Source organism: Rana temporaria, chromosome 5 (genome assembly GCF_905171775.1).
Source record: "Rana temporaria chromosome 5, aRanTem1.1, whole genome shotgun sequence".
Lineage (NCBI taxonomy): Eukaryota > Metazoa > Chordata > Amphibia > Anura > Ranidae > Rana > Rana temporaria.
The window spans coordinates 359390570-359413648 of record NC_053493.1 but is presented as its reverse complement, the minus strand read 5'-3'; the positions used below and the strand labels follow the sequence as shown (position 1 = coordinate 359413648).

The window sequence follows — 23079 nt, the reverse complement described above, 5'->3', positions numbered from 1 at the left end:
CTTACAGGTGAAGGTCCCTATCTCACATTTGTACCCAGGCAGTGTTGGCCCTTGAAGGGAGGGTGATATATGCCAATCAGCACAGACTATAGTTCTCAGTAAAGTTTCTCACTGATGCATTGCTTCATTTCCATTCTTTTTCTTTCTTTCAGACTTGACATGTCAGAGAGTGTGGTACTGCCTAGTGGGTCTCTAACACCAGGAACAGGGGAACATAAACATCAGCAGATCCTTCAGGAGTAAGCTCTGCACATGCAAACATACACATACTAATTGAGACAGGTGCCAATTAACCCGCTAGTGTTTTTGGAGTGTGAGAGGAAATCAGAGTATCCAGAGGAAACCCGAGCAAGCACATGGAGAACATGAAAATTTCATGCAGACAATGTCCTGACTGGGATTCAAACAGAGGACCCCAGTGCTGCAAGGGAGAAGTGCTAACCACCAAGCCACAATGCTGCTGTTATGCTACAGCTATGCCTGGACAATGATCATCAAAATTAGGTTTTTGTTGCTCAAAGTAGTAGTATGGAAGAATGAGAGGGAGAAGTTGATTGGTTACACACATGTTTCTGTCTTCAGATACTTTCATGCATGAGGTTCTTTGGGCCAGATTCACAGAGCAGATACGACGGTGTATCTCCTGATACGCCGTCGTATCTGTTGTTCGATCTATGCGACTGATTCATAGAATCAGTTACGCATAGATAGCCATAAGATCCGACAGGTGTAATTGTTTTACACTGTCGGATCTTAAGATGCAATACCGCAGCCGCCGCTGGGGGGAGTTTGCGTCGTAAACCAGCGTTGGGTATGCAAATTAGGAGTTATGGCGTTTCCCGACGGTTTTTCGCGTTCGCTACGTCGCCGCTAGTCTAGTTTCTCGTCGCAAAGTTAGTCATTTTTTTTTGGTGCCTTAACTTTACACAGCAATCGTATTGCTGTATAAAGTATGGCCGTCGTTCCCGCGTCGAAATTTAAAAAATAACGTCGTTTGCGTAAGCCGTCCGGGAATACGGAATTACGCTACGCGCGTCGCCGTTCGAAAAAATGACGTCACGCGCGCAATGCACGGCGGGAGTTTGGAAACGGAGCATGCGCGGTAGGTCCGGCGCGGGAGCGCGCCTAATTTAAATGGCACACGCCCATTTAAATTGGCCCGCCTTGCGCCAGAGGCCGCCGGCGTAGGTTTTCATCGCAAGTGCTTGGTGAATCAGGCACTTGCGATGAAAAATTGCGGCGGTGTAACGTATCTACGATACGTTACGCCGCCGCTGCCCTACGTGAATCTGGGCCTTTATTACTAGCAAACATAATCAGAAAAAAGATTGCTATACCGAAATAAGTATTGTCTAACATGAAACCTAATGAACTGATTGGCTGTAACCTTTCAAGTAATTGTTCAGGGCACTGAATAACTGTCTCTGTTATGTATAGGTAGTAGGTCTACTTTCTTCGGGAATCTAACTATATTTGATGTATTTTAAAACAGTTTGCAAACCTTTCCATGTAGGCCAGAATCAAGATCCGTGGCTATAACTTGTGCAATTGATGATCCGATCTCAGCCCCTTCCTGTAACGTCACTTCATAAGTGGAGGATGTGAAGAATGGAACGTTGTCATTAACATCTGCAAAAGATAAGATGTTATGACATTAGTAGACAGGACATTGGGAATTAGATAAAGCAAATTAAGCTTTTTGATATTAATAATACAACCAGTCTATTGTTAAGGAAACTGTAAGGTAAGATTGAACCACTAGTGATGTCTGTGAAACCTGGACTTTGGTTCTTTTTCCAATAGAATTGGCTTTCAAAGACAGATCAAAAAGTGTAACGTACCAGTCACGTTGACATAAACAGTTGTAAAAGATGCTAGAGGTACTGTAGCAACATTCTGGGCTCTGATCTTCAGGGTAAAGAATTTGGTCTCCTCATAATCCAGGGGTTCAGATACCAATATGGATGCTGAGCTGTCAGTTCTGTTTGTTTTCAGGTAGAAACGAATGGGGTTATTTGTCTCTGGAACAAGCCCTTCTTCCATGTTGTATGTTACACGTGGGTCACCCAGCAAAGATGTGGCTTTTACCGTCTGAAATAAAAGCAAAGTAAAATTAACGAATAGATGGCCAGTGTAACGGTCACCACCGTCTACGACCTTCCATCACCCCACGACAGCTCATCTAACACACAGACAAACCAACAGGACCCGATCCATATCAATTCCCCAGAAAATGAGACTGACTGCTCTATTCTCTGCTTCAAAAGGTATGAACTCTTTTAATGGTTACTTTCAGTCTTATATACAGTACAACAGGTTACAGTAATCCCAGGAACAAAACCACACCCCACCCATACATCACACGATGAGCTTTAATCACATTCTTTTAGATAATTACATCGAGGAGTTCATTATCCCCCAGACGTTACGTCTCCGACAATAAGTCCTTCACCTGCACCTGAGAAGTCACATTCCTTCATTAACAGAATTCAAACAAAACACCATTACACAATGATTTCTTCTCAATCCACATCTTTAGACAGACGTTCTGTCTCCGCATACAGCTTGACAAGTTCCATTCCACACACACACACAACAGTATTTAGCATACATCATGAGAGATCCTGGACCAGACTCAATTAGCATGTCAACAGTCTACACAGAGAGATGAGTCATAGAATAAAGCAACACTTTGCAATCTCCTGCAATATGAGCTATCAGTAATGTCCCCTGTCCTGTAATTTAGGATATAATTTCTCAGTCACCCTATGGCCCTATCGGACATAAGGTGACCCTAGACATAAGAGTTATTAATGACGCTGGCACAGGAGTACCCCCCTCATCCTTCCAAAGTCTCTGTTTGTCCCGGGTCATTCCGTTACAGCCAGATATGGAGATGATATAGGGGTGATAGGAAAACTCGACAGCAAAGCTTCCCATACCAAATTTGGAAACCTCTGACATACCCTGGTAGCATCAAGCTCCACAATATACCCCATAGCTGAGGTAAACATGCATAGTTTTCATAGCTTTCATAGCTTTGTTCCTTTGGTTATCCAGACAAAATAAGTATTGGTAAGTGAGGACAAGTAGATATAAAATTAGGAAATAGGTGTCAGAGGAGATTGCTGGAACAACGAAAAGGGCCCAAGGGTATAACTAGGAGATTACAAATGGGGCATTACAAATGATATTTGTTTTGTCTGGATCATGTAAATACTCTTTCATGGTTTAACTAGAGGCAGGGGGATTTTGGGAAGATTCCCATTATCCCACAATTTATTCTTATGTCCAAGGTATGGGATGAGATGTGTCAGATTATGAGATATAATGGGATTACACTGTATTTGCCTACCTGGGAGAGCGGGTATTTGGAAGAACTACAGAAGTTACAGGTCTTTGAGGGCTGGTATACCAGAGGGGTTACATTCCTTTATCAAGTAGTGTATATACAAATGGTCAACTGAAATCATTTGAATCTTTACAGCAGAAATTTGGTATACCCTCTCATAGATTCTTTCATTTACTTCAGCTCTGTCATGCCCTCTCAGCACAAGCTAAGCGGACTAATTATAGTGGGATTACTGCTCCACTCATGGACCAGCTAGTGGCTACTACAGACAGGAGAGGTATAATTTTGTGTCTTTATAGTACATTGTTGAATAGTTCCCTTGGTAACATACAGCTACCAGGTAGGACAGGCTGGTCTAAAGCTTCGTACACACGACTGGCTTTCCCGGCAGGAAAACTGCCAGGAGAGCTTTTGGCCAGGAATCCCAGCCGTGTGTATATTTCCTGACAGGAAAACTGCCGAAAAAAAATAGAGAACCTGCTCTCTATTTTCCCGTCGGGATTCCAGGCAGAGTGTTTCCTGCTGAGAAAAACGGTCGTGTGTATACTTACCTGAAGGGGAAATAAACTGCGCATGCTCAATAACAATTTGACGCATGCACGGTAGCATAGAACGTAATTTATACGGATCGTCGTAGTCTTTGACGTCACTGCGTTCTTGCCATTCAAAAGAATGGTGGGTCTTTTGTGTGGCTGTGTGTATACATGGCTTTTCAAGGCAAGCTTGGCAGGAATCCCGTCGGGAAAACTGACGGTTTTCAAACAGACGGGATTCCTGGCCATGTGTACAGGGCTTAAAGATATTAATTCACTGGATGGGGAAACCTGGCAGGCTATTTTGAAACAGGTCCTTCTGTATCGATATCACCGACCCAACGTCTACCTCAGCTTTTTGTAATACATAGAGCTTATAGAACATAGAACACCACTCAATTTTTATTAATGGCACCATAGAGAGAGACAGAATTGTCCTTGAAATGCCCCAAGTTAGTACGCTGTTGGCAGGGTATTATTAATATCTTTAATCAGGCTTTTCAGACTCTGTTACATAATGACCCAGGTGGACTAGGTTTCTTAGACAAGGAATTATTTACTCCTCAAGCTCGGGCCTCTCTCTCTAGGTTACTGTTTTTGGTCCACAAATGTATTTTAATAAAATGGAGAATTGGCGAGATCAAATTAATTCTAACCTTCTGAAAGAACGACAAATCCTCTTACATAGCAGTACTCCTCATAAATTTAACAAGCAGTGTACCACAATAAGTATTAATTACTTGACAGAAGCTTAATCCTTTATATTTACTGAAAAGTAGTGTTGTGTTGTAGTATGTGACCCCACTGGAGCGATGTCCCATCCCCAGTGGGAATACAGGCTACGAATAAAAACATGATAGGGACTTCATCACTTTCCCCACATTGTCCAAAACTTAAAAATCCAGACTGGAGTTGAGCTTTAAATTCTTACATTTATAAAAAAACAAAGCAATAGAAAATAGTTAACTAAATAAAACAGGGGTGCAATCAGCGCAAAAATATAAACTATTAATATAAATTAAACAAATAATAAGATAAAGTGAAAAACCATAAAGATAAATTTCACCAGTAATGCTAGCTGAACACTAAACAGGATGTTCACAAAATCCAAAAGTGACAAAAATATAAAGAGAAAACAGTGCAGCGCAAAACCAATAAGAATATATATTCAAATTGAATATATATATATATATATATATATATATATATATATATGTGAAATATGGATCAATCAATATATAATTCTAAAATAGTGATAAAGTCCAAAAAAATTTGAAATATCCAATTTGTCAGATCTTAGAATTCTTCACCAAGTGACGATGGAAAAGCCAAACTTAAAGTGATCCCTCCACCAGTAAGAATGGGTACTCTCACCTCCACACATGGACCACTGGAGCCCCGCTGAGGAAGTTACAAAACGTAACGCGTACGGGGGTTTAGGAGCCTGAAGACACGTCGCTCGCTGCCATCCTTAAGAATCAAGTTTTTCATATATGCCCTGCATTTCTTACTGCCGTTTTTACCTTGGCTGAATGTGAGTAGCCTGTGCTTTTATTACCTTAAATAAATGTTTGAATCCAGCGGAGAGCACTTAGATCTGTGATTCCTTTTTTCATGTTCGGGTCTGTGTGTACCGCTGACCTATGAGGATTTGAATTTCTACCCTGCTTCCTGGTCTCCCATGCTGAGATATCTGCTTATTTGACCATCTGGTAAAACAGTGGTCCATGTGTGGAGGTGAAAGTACCCATTCTTACTGGTGGAGGGATCACTTTAAGTTTAGCTTTTGCATCGTCACTTGGTGAAGAATCCCAAGATCTGACAAATTGGATATTTCACTATTTTCTGGACTTTATCACTATTTTAGAATTATATATTGATTGATCAGTTATCTAAATAAGCCTTGAATAAATATACACAGTAATAAAACTATTACTTTTCTGCAGAGTGAAAAGCAGACTCCACTTACCACAATCTTAGTGTCCCGTGTGATATTTTCTGGAATAGAGACCCAGTATCTTGTTTGTACCCACTGTGGTGGCTGGTTTAGAATGTTAGTTATGGTCACTGTAAGTTCGACACTGGTGCTGCGGTTCCCCCCATCTGTGGCAAAAATGTGCCGAGTAATGCGAGAAGTCTAGCGAAATGCAAAAGTGGTTAATTTTAGAAACATTTTAAACACATTATATATTTGTGTTTACTGTGTTTTAGTAGTACTTATAGGTTTACTTCCAACCTCCAACCTGTGACTGGACAGTGAAAGGAGAAGCAGCACACACTAATCGGCCTGTCACTCTCTCCTACACCACACAGCTCAGTGGCTTCTTGTGCTGCATTTCCCCCATCCAGTTTGAACTCTGTTGTACAGTGGATTTTAACAAGCTGATTTTTAGATTCTTAAACTACATAAATTAAAAAATTTGTTAATGAATAGATAGCTGCATTATGTTGTGTCCTTTATATCTGCAAGGAGAATAGCTTTAATGTATTTGTTAAAGAGAAAGAAAAAATCACGGCCAGCCCCTCTATTATACTCAGGCATACCACACTGTATATGTCTTTTCTAAAAAACAAGGCTTGTAAATACCTATTTAGAGCTATCTTCAGGCCGGTCACGTGACTCGCAGCCGCTTTACAGCACCGATACAAAGCTTCTGCAGGAGGGGCCGAGATCTCCCTCTGACATCAGCCGGGGAGGTCACATGATTGCTCAGCCCCTCCTGCAGAAGCCCTGTATCTGAGATGTAAAACTACCCTTATTTACGCGACCGGCCTGAAGATAGCTCTAAATAGGTATTTACAAGCCTCATTTTTAGAAAAGACATATACAGTGTGGTATGCCTGAGCATCATAGAGGTGCTGGCAGTGACAATTGTAAGTTTTTGATTTCTACTAATAGCGGGGGGGAGGAAGCTGGGGGCAGAGACAGAGACACATGTAGCGGTGCCCCGTGAGGTCGCTGCGTGTTTCAGCTTTCCTATTAGCCTTTTGCAGGCAGGGGTCTGCAGTCCCCTTAGTTGTAGCAACCATTTTAAAATGAAAAGGATAATTGTGCTACCTGATACTTGGTGGACTACTGCTCCCAGAATGTCCCTTCCAAATCCAGACAGGTTTTTTACAGTTTAGAGAGGGGCAGATTACACAGCACACGCACTATGCTGTTTAATCTGCTTTAAGGGTCCAGGATATCAATTTTTTGGGGGGTTAAAGGGGTTGTAAAGGTAAATGTTTTTTCACCTTAATGCATTCTATGCATTAAGGTGAAAAAACATTTGTGTATTAGCGCCTCCCCCCCCCCCGAGCCCCCCTTTACTTACCTGACCCTTCGAAAGTCCCACGCCGAGAATGCGCAGGCTTCTGGGCCGTCTTCCCGGCTCATTCATTGGATGATTGAAAGCAGCGAAGCAATTGGCTTGCACTTCTGTCAATCACATCCAATGATCTGGCGCGACGGAGGGACGGGGCCGAGTGATACAGTGAGAGGCTATGGCCACCGGCTGTATCTTTGGATCGCGCCCGCAAGCACTCAACACCATGCGAGCTCGCATTAAGGAGTTGAGTCCTTGCAGGGGGGAGCCGAGACAACTGCCGAGGGACTCCAGAAGACTAGGTTCGGGGCCACTCTGTGCAAAACGAGCTGCACAGTGGAGGTAAGTATAACATGTTTGTTATTAAAAAAAAAATACCTTCAGTGATCCTTTGACAAACACTTTATATCTGCAAGGAGAATAGCTTTATGTGCTTCCAGGTCCATCATCTACAGGAAGGCAGGGAATGAAAACAGAAAGCAAGCCACTGCTGCCTATCTACTTTCCTTTTGCCTACAGTAATAATAATCAGGATTGCTCCTGGTAATTCTGTATAAGCACGTGCCACAATGTTGTCAGCAGGATAGAGCAGCCTTGCTACCAGCCCTGCCACCCTGGTCCTGTTTCCATGAAATATACTTGCACAGCCCAGTATATAAATTCATTAAGGCCAAATTCACACAAGCATACTACAGCATACACATTCATGTCAATTGGGACACAGCTTCTGCTCCCAATTTGATGATTGAGGGTGCACAGCCCTGAACACACATTTTGGGTTATTTATGAAAGGCAAATACACTTTGCACTACAAGTGCAAAGTGCACTTAAAAATTGCACTGAAAGTGCACTTGGAAGTGCAGTCGCTGTAAATCTGAGGGGGAGATCTGAAATAAGGGGATGCTCTGCTGGTTTTATAATCCAATCATGTGCAAGCTAAAATGCTGTTTTTTTTTTGTTTGTTTTTTTGCATGTCCCCCCTCAGATCTACAGCGACTGCACTTGCAGTGCGCTTTTAAGTGCACTTGTAATTTGCACTTGTAGTACAAAGTGGATTTGCCTTTTGTAAATAACCCCCATTGTCTGTGTTCGGGGCCATGCACCTACACAGCTGTCGAATTGGGTGCAGCAGCTACAGTATGTTTCCGTGCAGACACTGCATCCCAGTTGACATGAATGGCACTGGCTGCGTGGGGATGCATGGAACACCTAAGCATCCTTGTGTGGGCAAACACAGCCCTTAGCACAGATGTACTCTGCAAGGTCCTAAAGACATGGACATGGCACAATTATGTTTTACCTGGGAGATGGGATGGTTGACATACACCCACCCTGTGCTTGGGTTTATCTGGAGATACTCTGGTTGTTCTGCTGATATTGTATAACTTATGGCAGCATTAACACCTTGATCACTGTCTAGAGCAGCAGTGCGAAGAAAACTAGTTCCAACTGGAGTATCTTCTCGCAGGAAATCTAGATGAATAAAAGATAATGTGCAAACTTAAAATTCATAATTCTGTTGCATGGTCACTTACAGACTCTTGGGTTCTACTATTAAAACACTAAAGACTAACAGATAAATAGGTATTTAGCCATTGTGGACATTTTTACTCACATTGGTAACGACTGTTCTCAAATTTAGGGTCATTATCGTTGACATCAGCAATAAGGATAGTCACTGGACAAATACCAATTAGGGGCTCCTGAGCTTGGTCTGTGGCAGTCACAGAGATCGTGTATTCTCTTTGCTTCTCCCGGTCAAAACTTTGAGCTGTGCTGATCACACCTAAATTATTATACACATACAAGATAATTGGATAAAGAAGTGCAAAGACTGTGTGCAAGGTTCTGTAACCGAATCAAAATGAAATTTTTATTGACCTGGCTGCAGTAAACTTATTTGTGATTGTTTGTTATACCCAGCCCATTGACTGGACAGTAAAAGGAGAAGCAGTACACGGATGAGCTCTAATTTCTGCCACTCTGCTCTCTCCTCCTATATTTGGCTTATTGTACTAACTTCTGATCGGTTGTTATGGTTATTGCCATTGCCATGGCTTACAGCTCCAATACAAAGCTTACATAGGGATTCTCCCCAGGGCTCTGACAAGTGAACATACTGGAGGGGGGTGCAGTAAAGGTGAGAGTCAGTCAGGGGGTGCCCTATCTAGAAATCATGAATAGGTAAAGTTGGTAGTTGGTCTTAAAAGTGTATTTATCCCAAGCAATTGAAACTTATCTGTTATATCTGTTTCATAAGTGAAAAAATACTCAATGACCTTGCCAGAAATCTTGTGAGCTGATAAACTCCTGTTGCTCTCTCTCTGCCTGTGCTGCATTCTTATCAGTTACATTGTTCACAGTTATTTCAGAGGACTATAGTATCCCCTTTTCCCAGGTTTATGAAAAAGAGGAAGAGATGTTCTGTAGTCCTCTCCAAGGACAATGCTGTTCCTCCATAGATATGATACAGGTAATGAGCCTTGTTACCCTAGGACAGGTCTGAAAAAATAATAATGTGACCACCACATCTATAGACATGCAAGCTGCAGTTTATTGCATTATCGCCCTGCCCTAGTTCGGCTAAATTTAAGTGGATGTAAAGGCTGAAGTTTTTTACCATCATGCATTCTATGCACGATGGTAAAAAAAAAACCTTCTGTATGCAGCTCTATCCACGAGCTAATACCTACCTGAGCCCCCCCCCCCCCGATCCAGCGATGTGCACGAGAGCCTCAGCTGTCCCGGGACTCCGTCTCCTCATTGGCTCCAACTTCTGTTAATCCCAGCCAGTGAGCCAATCAGTAGAGAGTGGTGGGTGGGGGCCAAGCCAGGACTCTATGTGTCTTATGAATGCACAGAACAGGGCTCGGGCGCAGGCATACATCAGTGCCCCCATAGCAAGCAGCTTGCTATTAGGGGCACTGGCCAAGGGGGAGGAGCCAGTAGTGCTGGTGGGGGTCCCAAAAAGAGGGGGAACAGGGCTGATCTGTGCAAAACCACTGTGCAGAGCAGGTAAGTAAAGTATAACATGTTTTATATTTTTTTTGTTTTTTTAAAAAGTTGAACCTTTAATACCACTTTTTGACTCTGCTGTACTCATGCTTTAAACTGAGCCACAGAGCGTTCTCCCTAGTGACATCTTCACAAATCTCTATGTAAAAAGAATATCATAACAATGAAAAAATTTTATAAAATAAAGTTCAATACCAGTATCTGCGTCGATGGAAAATGCTGGAATGGCTCCCTCTCTATGCATTATTCTGTACTTCACTTCTCCATTCACACCAGTGTCTGCATCATAAGATTCTACCTGTAGGACGAAGGTACCCGGAGGCTGGTTCTCTAGGACCCAGGTGTTTTCACTGTACTTAAGACACTATGCACAGAGAAATGAGACTCAAAATTAAAGTGCTGGAAAAAAAGACACACTAGCGACACAAAGGATGGACAACAGCTGAGTGACAGATGCTAGGAATATCCCAAGTAAAAATACTGTGCATATCAAACAACACAGCAATGTAATAGCATAGCTAAATATAACAACTGCATGAACTTCTTCAATTATAGACAACATGCATCATTTATGACCAATAGAGAAAAGAAGAGCAAGCCCTAGCCCATATTGACCAATCAAACTCTATGTTTCTTTTTCCTAGTGCACTGTAGGGAATGAAAGCAAAAACCTGGTTGCTTAAAGTGGATGTAAACCCGATTTTTTTATTTTTTATGTCACAATGTAGAGTATAAGATTTCCTATCATCTGTGCCCAGTCTTGCCACACAGAGTTAATCCAGCTCTGAGCAATCCTCTTTTATTGTTCAGTGAAATAAAAGAGAAAAACCTTAGTCCGTTCCGCCTCCTTGCTGTGAGTGACAGGTTATTTACATATCTCATGCACTAGCCTGGAGACAGGCATTCTTTTCTAATTCCCACCCCCACTCCTTTTCTGAAGTCATGTGGTTACTTTTCTGGATTTTGACTGGATGTTAGCGATCATAGCAGAATTTAGTGTAAGGAATACACAGAAAAAAATGCATGTTGACAAGGGGAGTGTAGAGGAGGGGGGGGAGTCTACTGACATCACAACTCCACCCACCGAGCTCCAGACAACAGATCTACCCACAGAATCTGCAGTTTTTCAGTTCTTATAACAGACAGAGGGGAGACAGTTGACAGGTGAGGATACATGCAGGAGGCATGTATATCCTTATAGATCAGCACTATGGCAGTAGTTTAGAAAGGATGAGAGTGGGTTTACATCCACTTTAAGCAAATGGCCATATTTTATTACTGTTTAGGTTTTCATATACAGTATCTGCTAGGGCACTTAAAATCTTTCTTGGGTGTTTATTGATGTATTACATCCTGTCCTTGTAACTACAAAGGAAGTAAGGGGAACCTCTGCAGAAAGGGGCTTGCATAAGCCACAAACCAGACCATGCCCCAAAGTCAGCTTGATTACCTGGTTGCTAGGTACTCATGCCAGCAAGAGCTCGTTCTGGTCCCAAGAGCAGTCCACCATCCAAATTGGTAAAAAGTTTAATGTATAAGACAGAATACAACATATGGCCCGCTTCGGGAACTCCTCTTCTGATGTGTTTCACTGACAGATGGGCTTAATCAACTCAGAGGATCGGCTAATCACGTGACCACTGTTATTGGTTGTCACAGTGGTCATATGATCAGGAGACAGTCCTAATTGCTCCCAAACATACTATGAACTGATTGCTGTCTACCACAGCTTGGTCACTGTGCTGGGAACACACATTGAGCACACTCTCAGCACAGAAAGCTCTGCCACCTATGGACCCATATGTGTGGTATGTGAGTGTTCAAGCCCACCCTCTTTGCGGCTGCACATATGCATTACATGGATGGCAAGAAGTTAAAGTGGAGTTCCAACCACAATTAGCATTTTTTAAATGTATGTCCTTTCATCTTGCGTTTTTATAATATAAATCCGGTCACTTACTATTTTACAATCTGCCGCCGATCCGCATAGATATTCAAAAAAGATTGTTTATAAAACTATGTCTACACCGTTGTCATTTTGCTTGTGGGCATTGTGAAGCCTACAAGCACCTACTTCCTGGAAGTCTTGGATGGGGAGTGATAATTGGACAGCGCACTGCATCCTGGGAAATGATGACACACATTTCCAAGGAGCATTAGAGGGAGATGATGTCAGAATCCTAGGTGGTTTCAAAGGCAGATTTCGTGGGACCGCATAGCAACAGGCATTTCCAGATGAGTAAAAAAACATTATTTTTTTTTTTTTTTACTTTTTTAGGTCTAATGAGCACAATAATGAAAAAAAATTATTGGGATGGAAACTCCACTTTAACATACAGGTCTGTTTACAGTAATAGTAGCTATGTTACATAGTATTAAACTCACCTCTCTGAAAATAGGTTTATTATTATTAACATCATTTATTCCCACAATGACTTTAGTGAAGCTGATTAATGAGGACGATCCCCCAGAAATATTATCATCCACTGCAGAGATGTTTAACACATACTGAGTATTCGTCAGCTTGGGCAGAGGCATTCTACGAAGTCTTAAGATACCTATAAAAAATATTGTAATAAAAAAAATGTAATAATTCATAATGGTGTCCAATTAGCAAGGTAAAAAACAGGTATTACGGAGAAGTCAGAAAAAAAAATGGTCCTCGCCCACCAATAGAAACCAATCAAGATTGGCAGGCAATGAGGCTGAGCAAGACAGACAGTACTTTTTTCAGGCACCTGTCCTTGAGACTTTCAAAACAGAGATGTTTGTCAAATAAACATTTTGTTGTTTTACCTCTTTGACTGTCCAGTTCAAAGTTACCATCTTCGTTGCCTTCAACAATGAAGTAGGACACTCCATCTCCATCTGGGTCCTTAGCATGGACTGTCCCTACTAAGGTGTTTGGCCCAGCATCTTCAGACAGGAAAGTGTTATATCTATCAAGGAGAAATTTAGTTTTAACAGTAAACTATTCAAAGGCAGGCAATAATACAAATCTGACAAAGGGTATAACCCCACAATACATGAAATAGTCTAATGTTGATTTGCTCAAAACCAACATTTCTGTTTTTGGTAAATGCTGGAGAGTTAAACCACCTCTAATTTTCTTATATATATATCTCAAGGACTTTACTTGTGAGATATAGACATTTCCTAGGTCTTCACACTTGTTGTGGCCATTGTGGCTGGGAGATTTCACTGTTAGAGCATCCAAACCATATCAGATACCAGAGGTAGACAGCCCAAGAGCCTCCATCCGTAGCTAAAGTATCACTTTTAGGTGGACTAACCCTTTAAATGTCTGGGTTTCATCCTCAACACTCAACTGAAACTCACAAATGGCTAACAGCTAAATCCTACTCCTTGACGTCTTTGCTGCCTTTGACACTGTGGACTACTCCCTCTTCCTCAAAAAACGTTACTCCTTTGGTCTTGAGGACTGTACTCTGCACTGGTTCTCATTCACCTCTCCCACTGCACCTTCAGTTTCTCTTAGGGCTCTTTCAAACGGAGCGGATCCGTATTCATCCGATCCGTTCTGCCAGACGGAAGAAAAATAGGGTTTTCTTCCATCTGAAAAAGCGGAACTTTGCGGACGTGGATCGTTGCGGACGTTAGCGGATGCATCATCCACTAACGTCTGCAATCCCATAGGGATACATTACAAGTCTGTAAACAGACTTGTAATAAACGGTCCATTCGTCCGCCCGTGTGAAAGGGCCCTTACAATTCTACTTCCTCTTCTCCTCTTCATTTCTTTGTTGTGGTTTCCCAAGGTTCTGTTCTTGGACCTCGCCCATTCTTAAACTACACTTCCTCCCATGGCTTCTAATACCATTTTTATTTTGACGACAGTCAAATCTATCTATTTACACCTCAGCTCACTTCATCTCTCTCCTCACGCATCAGTCATTTACTAACAGACATATCAGTCTGGATGTCATACCACTTCCTCAAACCCCAAACTCATAATATTTCCTCTCCCACTTACCTCTTCTCCTGACTTCTCTGTTAAAATTGACGGCTTGACTATCAATCTGTCCTAGCATGCCAGGGTGCTAGGTGTAATCCCGGACTCTACACTCTTCTTTCAACCCCACATACAATGCCAAAGCTTGCCACCTCAACCTCTATAACATCTCCAAAATACACCCCTTCCTAAGCAATGACACCACAACGCTCCTAGTTCACTCCCTGGTCATCTCTCACATTGACTACTGCAACTCACTCTTTATCGGCTTAACTTTACATAGGCATCTCCACTTCAGTCTACCATAATTGCTGCTGCCTCTTAGGCCTTGTACACACGAGAGGATTTCCGCTGGAAACGGTCCGCCGGACCGTTTCCAGTGGATAAATCCTCTGGCGGATTTTGATCTGATGGCTGTACACACCATCAGATCAAAATCCCTGCGGAATACATCCGCGGTGACGTGCCGCGACGATGACGCGGCGACGTGTGCGACCCTGGAAGGTAAATACTTCCACGCATGCGTCGAATCATTACGACGCATGCGAGGGATGGGAGCGGACGGACTGATCCGGTGAGTCTGTACAGACGGATTCCAGCAGATAGATTTCTTAGCATGCTAAGAAATTTGTATCCGCTGGGAATCCGTCGGCTGGATTTTTATCCGCTGGGAAATGTCCGCTCGGACGTACACACGACCGGATCTATCTGCTGGAACTGATCCACGGATCAATCCCAGAGGATCGATCCGGTCGTGTGTACGGGGCCTTAGAGTGTAAGCTCTAATGAACAGGGCCCTCTGATTCCTACTGTATTTATTTTTTATTTATTACAGGTTCTTACTGTATAGCACTGATAATTTACGCAGCACTTTAAATATATCATACATTCACATCAGTCCCTGCCCTCAAGGAGCTTACATTCTAAGGTCCTTAACTCACATTCATACATAAAGTGCATATACTAGGGCCAATTTAGACAGGAGCCAATTAACCTAACAGCGTGTCTTTGGAGTGTGGAATGAAACCAAAGTACCCATAGGAAACCCATGCAGGCACAGGGAGAACATACAAGCTCCAGGCAGGTAGTGCCATGGTTGGGATTCAAACCGATGACCCAAGTGCTGCTAGGTGTACAATAAATTGTATTGTAATTGTACAGTCTGTCCTTATTTTGTAAAACACAGCGTAAACTGTTGACGTCATATAAATCCTATATAATATTATTAATAATAAGCAATGTACTAAATACAGTAACCAATAATGACCAAGAACAATTTTTTCGATGATTGCATACTATAAGCTTGCTGCAAGGCTTACTGCAAGGCACTTTCCACATCACAGCCTGCACTGCCTTATAAATTAAATATTACCTTAAGTGATGTTAAATCTGTATTAAAGTCCTTACACAAACTGGGAGAAGATTGGGGCTTCATCATTGACGTTGGCCATGCGTAGTCGCACAGATGCTGTTCCAGTACGAGGGGGATTTCCCTTGTCCACAGCTACTACTACAAATTCATACATGTGGTTGGCTCGCTCATAGTCGAGTATCTGGCTGGAATGGATGACTCCTTGTAGCGTGATAGAAAACTCTGAGCTTTGAGTGAAGTAAGAAATCTCTGCATTGGTTCCAGAGTCACAATCCTGGGCAGTCACTGATAAAAAAAAATAATCAATATATGCAGTCACACATGATACAATATCGCCCCCATCTCTCTATGTGGGTTTTTTACTGGAAGCTAAGATTATACAATGTAGATCAATGTTTCTCAACTGTAGTACAAGTTTAGTCCCCACATAGTTGCTTTTAAAGGATTTAAATACTAACAAAATGCTCTTACAAAGCTACAGTAGGTGGTAGAATCTTTAGTATCTGACACTTTCAAGTGTTTTGGATGTCTGTGTCTGACAGCTAGGTAAGAATTGATGGTTCCACTCACCGGCTACTACTCTACTAGTGTGGCCATGCAAGTCAATGTGCTGAACCACTAAGGCCTTGTACACACGGTTGTTCCAAACCGATGAGAATGGTCCGACGGACCGTTTTCATCGGTTCACCGCTGAAGTGGCCTGATGGTTTGATGTGCGTACACACCATTGTTTCAAAAACTGATCGGTCAGAACGCGGTGACGTCAAACACACAACGTGCTGAATAAAACGAAGTTCAATGCTTCCAAGCATGCGTCGACTTGATTCTGAGCATGCGCGGGTTTTGAACCGATGCTTTTCTGTACTAACCATCGGTTTGGACCGATCGGGCAGAGGTCCATCGGTTCGGTTTTGAAGCATGTTTTAAAATTTTGGACCGAAGGAAAACAGACCGATGGGCCATACACACGGTCGGTTTGGACCGATGAAACTGAACCTCGGTCCATTCTCATCGGTTTTGTCCAACCGTGTGTACGGGGCCTTAGTGTGTTAGCTGTATGCATCTCCCAGTGACGTAGAAGCCAGTGGTTCTACCAGCTTTTACACTATTAATATTACCATCGGAGGTGGAAGTAGTATAAGCCATTATAGTGACAGAAGTACCAATGAGTGGTACATCTAGAAACTCTTTAATAGTATCAGACAAATTACACTCTACTACAAGTATTTAAATGATGGTAGTTGTAAAATTTTAGTTACCCAAAGCAGTTAACCAGTAATTTAATTAAGATGGACATTTTTGACGGTTACAAAATTGATCTTTTATATAATATAATTTAAAAATATATATATATTACAGCTGCAGTAACTACATTAAAACCACAATGAAAGAGGAGTGATAATATGATGACAAATGGACTATGCTTTCTATTTTTATTTAAAAATTGTCTGATGGCTACACTTTATCATGCAAAATTGGGGAAAATGCTAAAACAGCATCAATTATACACACAGGAGGCATCAATCTACCTTGTAACAAGGATGTTCCCACTGGAATATTTTCTAAAATATTGTCTTTGCTGTATATAGACCTCAGGAACTCAGGAGAGCAATCATTATCATCTATGATGTGAACCATGACCTGAGAAAACAAGAAACCGGTCACTGGAAACAAAGATAGCAGCAAGGCAGTGGAAGAATGAAGATGCAAAGGTTTGAGTGTATAGATAGATAGATAGATAGATAGATAGATAGATAGATAGATAGATAGATAGATAGATAGATAGATAGATAGATAGATAGATAGATAGATAGATAGATAGATTTGATTATCGTTCAAAAGTTCATTTATTTCACTAATGCAACTTAAAAGGTGAAACCAATATATGAGAGAGACTCGTTACATGCAAAGCAAGATAGTTCAAGCCGTGATTTGTCATAATTGTGATGATTATGGCTTACAGCTCATGAAAACCCCAAATCCACAATCTCAGAAAATTAGAATATTACAAGCAATCAATAAAACAAGGAATGTACATAGAACAATATCAGACCTCTGATAAGTAGAAGCATGCATATGTATTCAGTACTTGGTTTGGGCCCCTCAGTACTTGGTTTGGGCCCCTCAATGCGGCGTGGCATGGAAGCAATCAGCCCGTGGCACTGCTGAGGTGTTATGGAAGACCAAGATGTTTCAATAGCGGCCTTCAGCTCTTCTGCATTGTTCGGTCTCATGTCTCTCATCTTTCTCTTGGCAATGCCCCATAGTTTCTCCATGGGGTTCAGGTTAGGCGAGTTTGCTGGCCAATCAAGCACAGTAATCCCATGGTCATTGAACCAGGTTTTGGTGCTTTTGGCAGTGTGGGCAGGTGCCAAGTCCTGCTGTAAAATGAAGTCAGCATCCCCATAGAGCTTATCTGCTTATCCATACTACGGCTCCTTGGTTTCCAAATGAGATGCAAAATTTGCTCTCATCAGAAAAGGGGACTTTGGACCACTGAGCAACAGACCAGGTCGGTTTTTCTTTAGCCCAGGTAAGATGCTTCTGACGTTGTTTGTTGTTCAGGAGTGGCTTGAAAAGAGGAATACAACATTTGAAGCCCATGTCCAGGATCCGTCTGTGTGTGGTGGCTCTTGATGAACCGACTCCAGCCTCAGTCCACTCCTTGTGAAAGTCCCCAACACTTTTAAATGGCCTTTTTCTGACAACCCTCTCCAGGCTGCGGTCATCCCTGCTGCTTGTGCACCTTTTTCTTCCACGCTTTTCCCTTCCACATAACATTCTATTAATGTGCTTTGATACAGCACTTTGGGAACATCCAACTTCTTTTGCAATTACCTTTTGAGGGTTTCCCTCCTTATGGAGGGTGCCAATGATGGTTTTCTGCACAACTGTCAGGTCTGCAGTCTTCCCCATGATTGTGATTCCTACTGAACCAGACTGAGAGACCATTTAAAGTCTCAGGAACCCTTTGCAGGTGTTATGGCTTAATTAGCGGATTAGAGTGGGACACTTTGAACCTAGAATATTGCACTTTTTCACAATATTCTAATTTTCTGAGATTGTGGATTTGGGGTTTTCATGAGCTGTAAGCCATAATTATCACAATTATGACAAATCACATCTTGAACTATCTTGCGTTGCATGTAATGAGTCTCTCTCATATATTAGTTTCACCTTTTAAGTTGCGTTAGTGAAATAAATGAACTTTTGCACAATATTCAAATTTTTCGAGTATCACCTGTATAACAGCACTTGGGGATGGCAGTTCAGGTACAAAGGCTGCATTGTGTTTAGGCAAAGGGAATGTGATATGTTCCCCTATTCCCAGTTATACCAGGTATTTTTTGCAGTGGTCTGTACTGGGAAGTGTAGAGAAGGTATGTACTGGCTACTTTTGGCTCTTCCTATAAAGCAAACCTGTTGCTATGACTAGTAAAGACACAATGGAGGTTTTCTTTAAGGTACGGTATGATTCTCATTAAAGCAATGCAATTACCTCAGTGACGCTGCTGAGTCCAATGTCTGCCTCCACAGCTTTTACCAACAAGTGGTAGAGGTGATGTTCACTCTCAAAGTCCACAGCATGGGTAAGGCTCAGCTCTCCGCTTTCCTGGTTAATGATGAAGAGGCTGCTGGGATTCATCAGCAAGCTGTAGGTGATCGGCTGGCTCTGGAAAGACACAGCTTCTACAACTGCTATTCTGCACAAAGAAGGACACATGCTAACTTTAGGGCTCAAATATTTGATAAAATATTCATTTGTAGATGCTTAAAGAGGACCTAGCATCAGATATGTTATGTTAAGTGCATGCATGTGAAGAAATCTGTAAGACTTACAGGTATTTACTACTCCTCACACAGATCAATGTCTTCATCTACATTCCTCTCCAGAAAGACAGAGTCATATATCTGTTCAGGCATCATCCATGGTCAACATCTACCAACTGGACTAAGATGCTGATCACTTTTACAATACGGGTGGCACGTCCCCCCCACCCCCTATGGTAACTGGGCTCTCTCGCTTTTCTTGAGAGCCCTGGACTACATCAGAAGACATGTCCATATTTGGTTAATGACGACCCCTGTTGACCTTGTTTTAACGGCAGTGGGAACAGTCACTCCATTCAGCGTGGAGAAAGCAACGGGATCGATCTGATCTCAGACAGTGGGTTTTTTCCTTTGCATGGGTCAGCAGTTCATTGTGGTTGATGTGGACTTGCATTGCTGGATGACCTGATTGATGGTGGATGTATATCAGAGGACATTTGTTTTATTTAAAAAATAAAAAATAAAGGACTGATTCTGAGCTTCTGAAATGAAGGGCACTGTGTTATCTGGTTCTGAGAACCTCCCTCTCCCTCTAAAAGAAAAGTGTAAAAAAAAATACTGACCTTACCAGTAGTCTCGCCTTAGCAAGGGTTACTTATTGTAGGATCTTGTTAAAGCCGGGGACCCAAAATCCCAAGAGAAAGAGCTGTGCCTTTTTGTTATAAAAGAGGCACTGCCCCCACTCCCCCCCCCCATCGCTGCCAGAACACGCTGATCAGATGCTGGCTTTCTAGCTTGTCCCTTTGACAAAAGCCGACCCTTAGATTGGCTTTTGTCGAAAAGACAGCTGTACACACTGACCAAACGTCTACCGGTTCCTGTGGAACCGACTGATACCTGCTAATATTCAGCTCGTGTGTACCCAGCCTTAGAAGTTAATTCATTTTTTTCCTATCCTGCTCCTTAAATTGTTCTTATCACCTAGTTTGAAAACGAATGTTGGTTTGTCCCACTAACAAATAGAAAATTTAAAGAATGTTCTTAAAAAAGTATGGCCAGTTTAAGATTCACCAAAACTATGTTATACGATGATCTACCCAAACCATCCACTCACCCAATCAAGCAGGCCTTTACACTATATAGTTGGTAGATCTAAAGAAGTTTGTATAGTTAGACGGTATGATGTAATGTAAGGGCCTACTTAAATACCAATTTAATTTGGATCAGCCATCCAGACCCCCACACTACATATTGGTAGATAGAAAGAAGATTGTACAATTAGAATGTAATGTGTATAGACAGGTTGGGCATGTATGTACCGTATGTGCACATGTATGTATTGTAAAATGTCTGTCTCAATACTCACTTCTCCCTAGCAGCAGTGCTTTCTGGGACAAACAGACTGTACGTCATATTGGTGAACTGGGGAGGACGCAAGCCGACCAGAATGGAGACACAAGCATGCAGACTTTTTTTCCCATGTCTGTCAATTGCCTGCACTGTGAGTGCATATTCCTTATCCCAAATCAGTGGTAAACCTGTCGTACTGATGACACCAGTCTCCTTGTTAACCTCAAACTGCTGGTCATATCCTGAAAAGAAGATAATGAATAAGAATCATCATACTACTATTCATGTACAATATAGGACACGTATGCAAGGTACCGATAAGAGCAATGATTGGCTGCGAACTGTGAAAACCCAATAGCCACTAATCAGATTTCAAGTCAGATCCATTAAAAGATTTATTCTGATTGGCTGCATTTGGAACGTTTTAGTTGATCTTTATTTGTTTGACAATTTCTGCTTTATACATTATTAAAAGCACATAACACCTAAAATACACCCCTCCACAGTTAAAAACAGGAAATATAATTTAACTAAACACACACAGAAAATTATAACATATGATATATAATATATAATTATATATTAAAAGAGTCCATAAAAAGTGCTCAAGTGCAAAAAAAAAGTAAGGGGGGGGGGCCACGTGTGACGTCACCCGCGATCGCCGACCTACCGAGAAACCCATGCTGTCATGGATGTTTTTATTATGCTGTTTCGCCGCACTCGCCTGAGAGTGCTTATGCAGTGAGTGTATTTATTTTATTCTTAATAAATGTATTTTGGCCTGGTGGCTTCAGAGAGCACTAGATTTCCTCTCCTTTGTTTTCTATGCCCTGATTTCCATGACCTGTTCCTGAGTCTGAATGATATCGTGGTTCTACTGCTGCATTGCTTGCTGTCCTTTGAGAACAGGTGGTTCTCTGATTATGCTTTGTGACCTATTGTAGGTCGAAGTTGTAAGGTGAGAGGCCATTCCTGCTATTTGGTGGAGGTTCCTTCTGGATATCACCCTTTGGATTTTGCACTATTTATTCCGATTTGGATCTTTTTTTTGCACTTGAGCACTTTTTATGGACTCTTTTAATATATAATTATATATTATATATCATATGTTATAATTTTCTGTGTGTGTTTAGTTAAATAATATTTCCTGTTTTGCGCTGCACTATTATTATTTTATGTAAATGTGAGGTGTTTTATTTGAATTTACCTTAGTGCTGGCTTGCATTTTCTAGTTTATATTGACATTCCAGCGCTGAATAATTTTCCCTTATTAGAAATATAAACTATAACTAAAAAATATAAATGTGTATTTTTAAAGCGGAGATTCACTGACAATTATCCTCCTCTTCACCTCCACCTTTTTTTTTGGAATCAGGTCATTTTTATTAATAATTTTTAAAGAACAAAAACAGGGAACAGATATATTTTCGACAGATACCCCCTCCCACTTCACCTAGACAAATATTACATCACCTGTCCTGCCCCCTCCCCGCCCATTGCCTCCAGAAACACATCCTAAGAGCATGCAGGACCAGTCTTACTGTGTGCAATGGAGATCCAGCTGTGATAATTCAGGAAGTCAAAGCCAGCTCTCAAATCTAAGATAGCGACGCTGGGGACCCACATCACTGAGAAGAACCCGCTGCAGGTTGCGCTGGACTCCAAGGACTGGTAAGTACTGTACCAGATTTTTAAAAGTCAGCAGCTACAGTATTTGTAGATGTTGACTGTTTATTTTATTTTTTTAAAAGGGTAAATCTCCTCCTTAAGATTTGGTAAATTCCAAAGTTGGTACATGGAAAGCATGCTACATATACTGTACTGGAAGCTGAAATGAACTGACAATGGACGTAGCCAATATGCGGGCTTGACCAATAATACATATGCCGCGTACACACAATCGTAAATTCCGACAAGAAAACCGTGAACGGAATGTTGGCTCAAACTTGCGTTGCATACACACGGTCACACAAATCTTGTCGGAAATTCTGACCGTCAAGAACGCGGTAATCTTTTGTACCATCAATGAGTTTGGAAGGGTGACTCCACTTTCTTTTAGGCATTGCAACTGTTCGAATTTAACCCTAGGGGTTTAAGATTTCCATAGTAATTCCCTAAACAGTATTTATGATGCAAAAAATGTTTTTAAAAAATGTAATTTGGGTATTGTGTGGGAGACAGGTGAGACATAAGAATAATTTTTGTAATTGGTATGGGGGCTGGATGTTGAAATAGGCTGCAAGGAGTCACATTTCAAAAGCTTTAATACCGATTTAAACCAGCTGATTGTCAGCTCAATATTTTTTTGTTGGTTCTAATTTAGAGCCACCAATGGCTCAATAGCCAGAAAAAACAAGAGTGCCTCCTTCATGAAAAGCTGCTTTCGGGCACATATAAAGAGGTTT

The 23079-nt window shown here is 41.6% G+C and overlaps 1 protein-coding gene across 1 annotated transcript in view; it reads right to left on the bottom strand.

Annotated features, from left to right (window-relative positions):
- LOC120941356 (neural-cadherin-like) overlaps positions 1 to 23079 on the bottom strand; it is a 140901-nt gene that overhangs the window by 83694 nt on the left and 34128 nt on the right. The window contains exons 3-14 of the mRNA XM_040354693.1: positions 20691 to 20916; positions 19053 to 19257; positions 17083 to 17194; positions 15589 to 15838; positions 13005 to 13147; positions 12594 to 12766; positions 10404 to 10572; positions 8809 to 8979; positions 8494 to 8666; positions 5855 to 6022; positions 1842 to 2091; positions 1502 to 1629 (exon numbers count right to left, since the gene is read on the bottom strand). Coding sequence (XP_040210627.1) covers positions 1502 to 1629; positions 1842 to 2091; positions 5855 to 6022; positions 8494 to 8666; positions 8809 to 8979; positions 10404 to 10572; positions 12594 to 12766; positions 13005 to 13147; positions 15589 to 15838; positions 17083 to 17194; positions 19053 to 19257; positions 20691 to 20916 — 2168 coding nt within the window. The remainder of the gene's footprint in view (positions 1 to 1501; positions 1630 to 1841; positions 2092 to 5854; positions 6023 to 8493; positions 8667 to 8808; positions 8980 to 10403; positions 10573 to 12593; positions 12767 to 13004; positions 13148 to 15588; positions 15839 to 17082; positions 17195 to 19052; positions 19258 to 20690; positions 20917 to 23079) is intronic.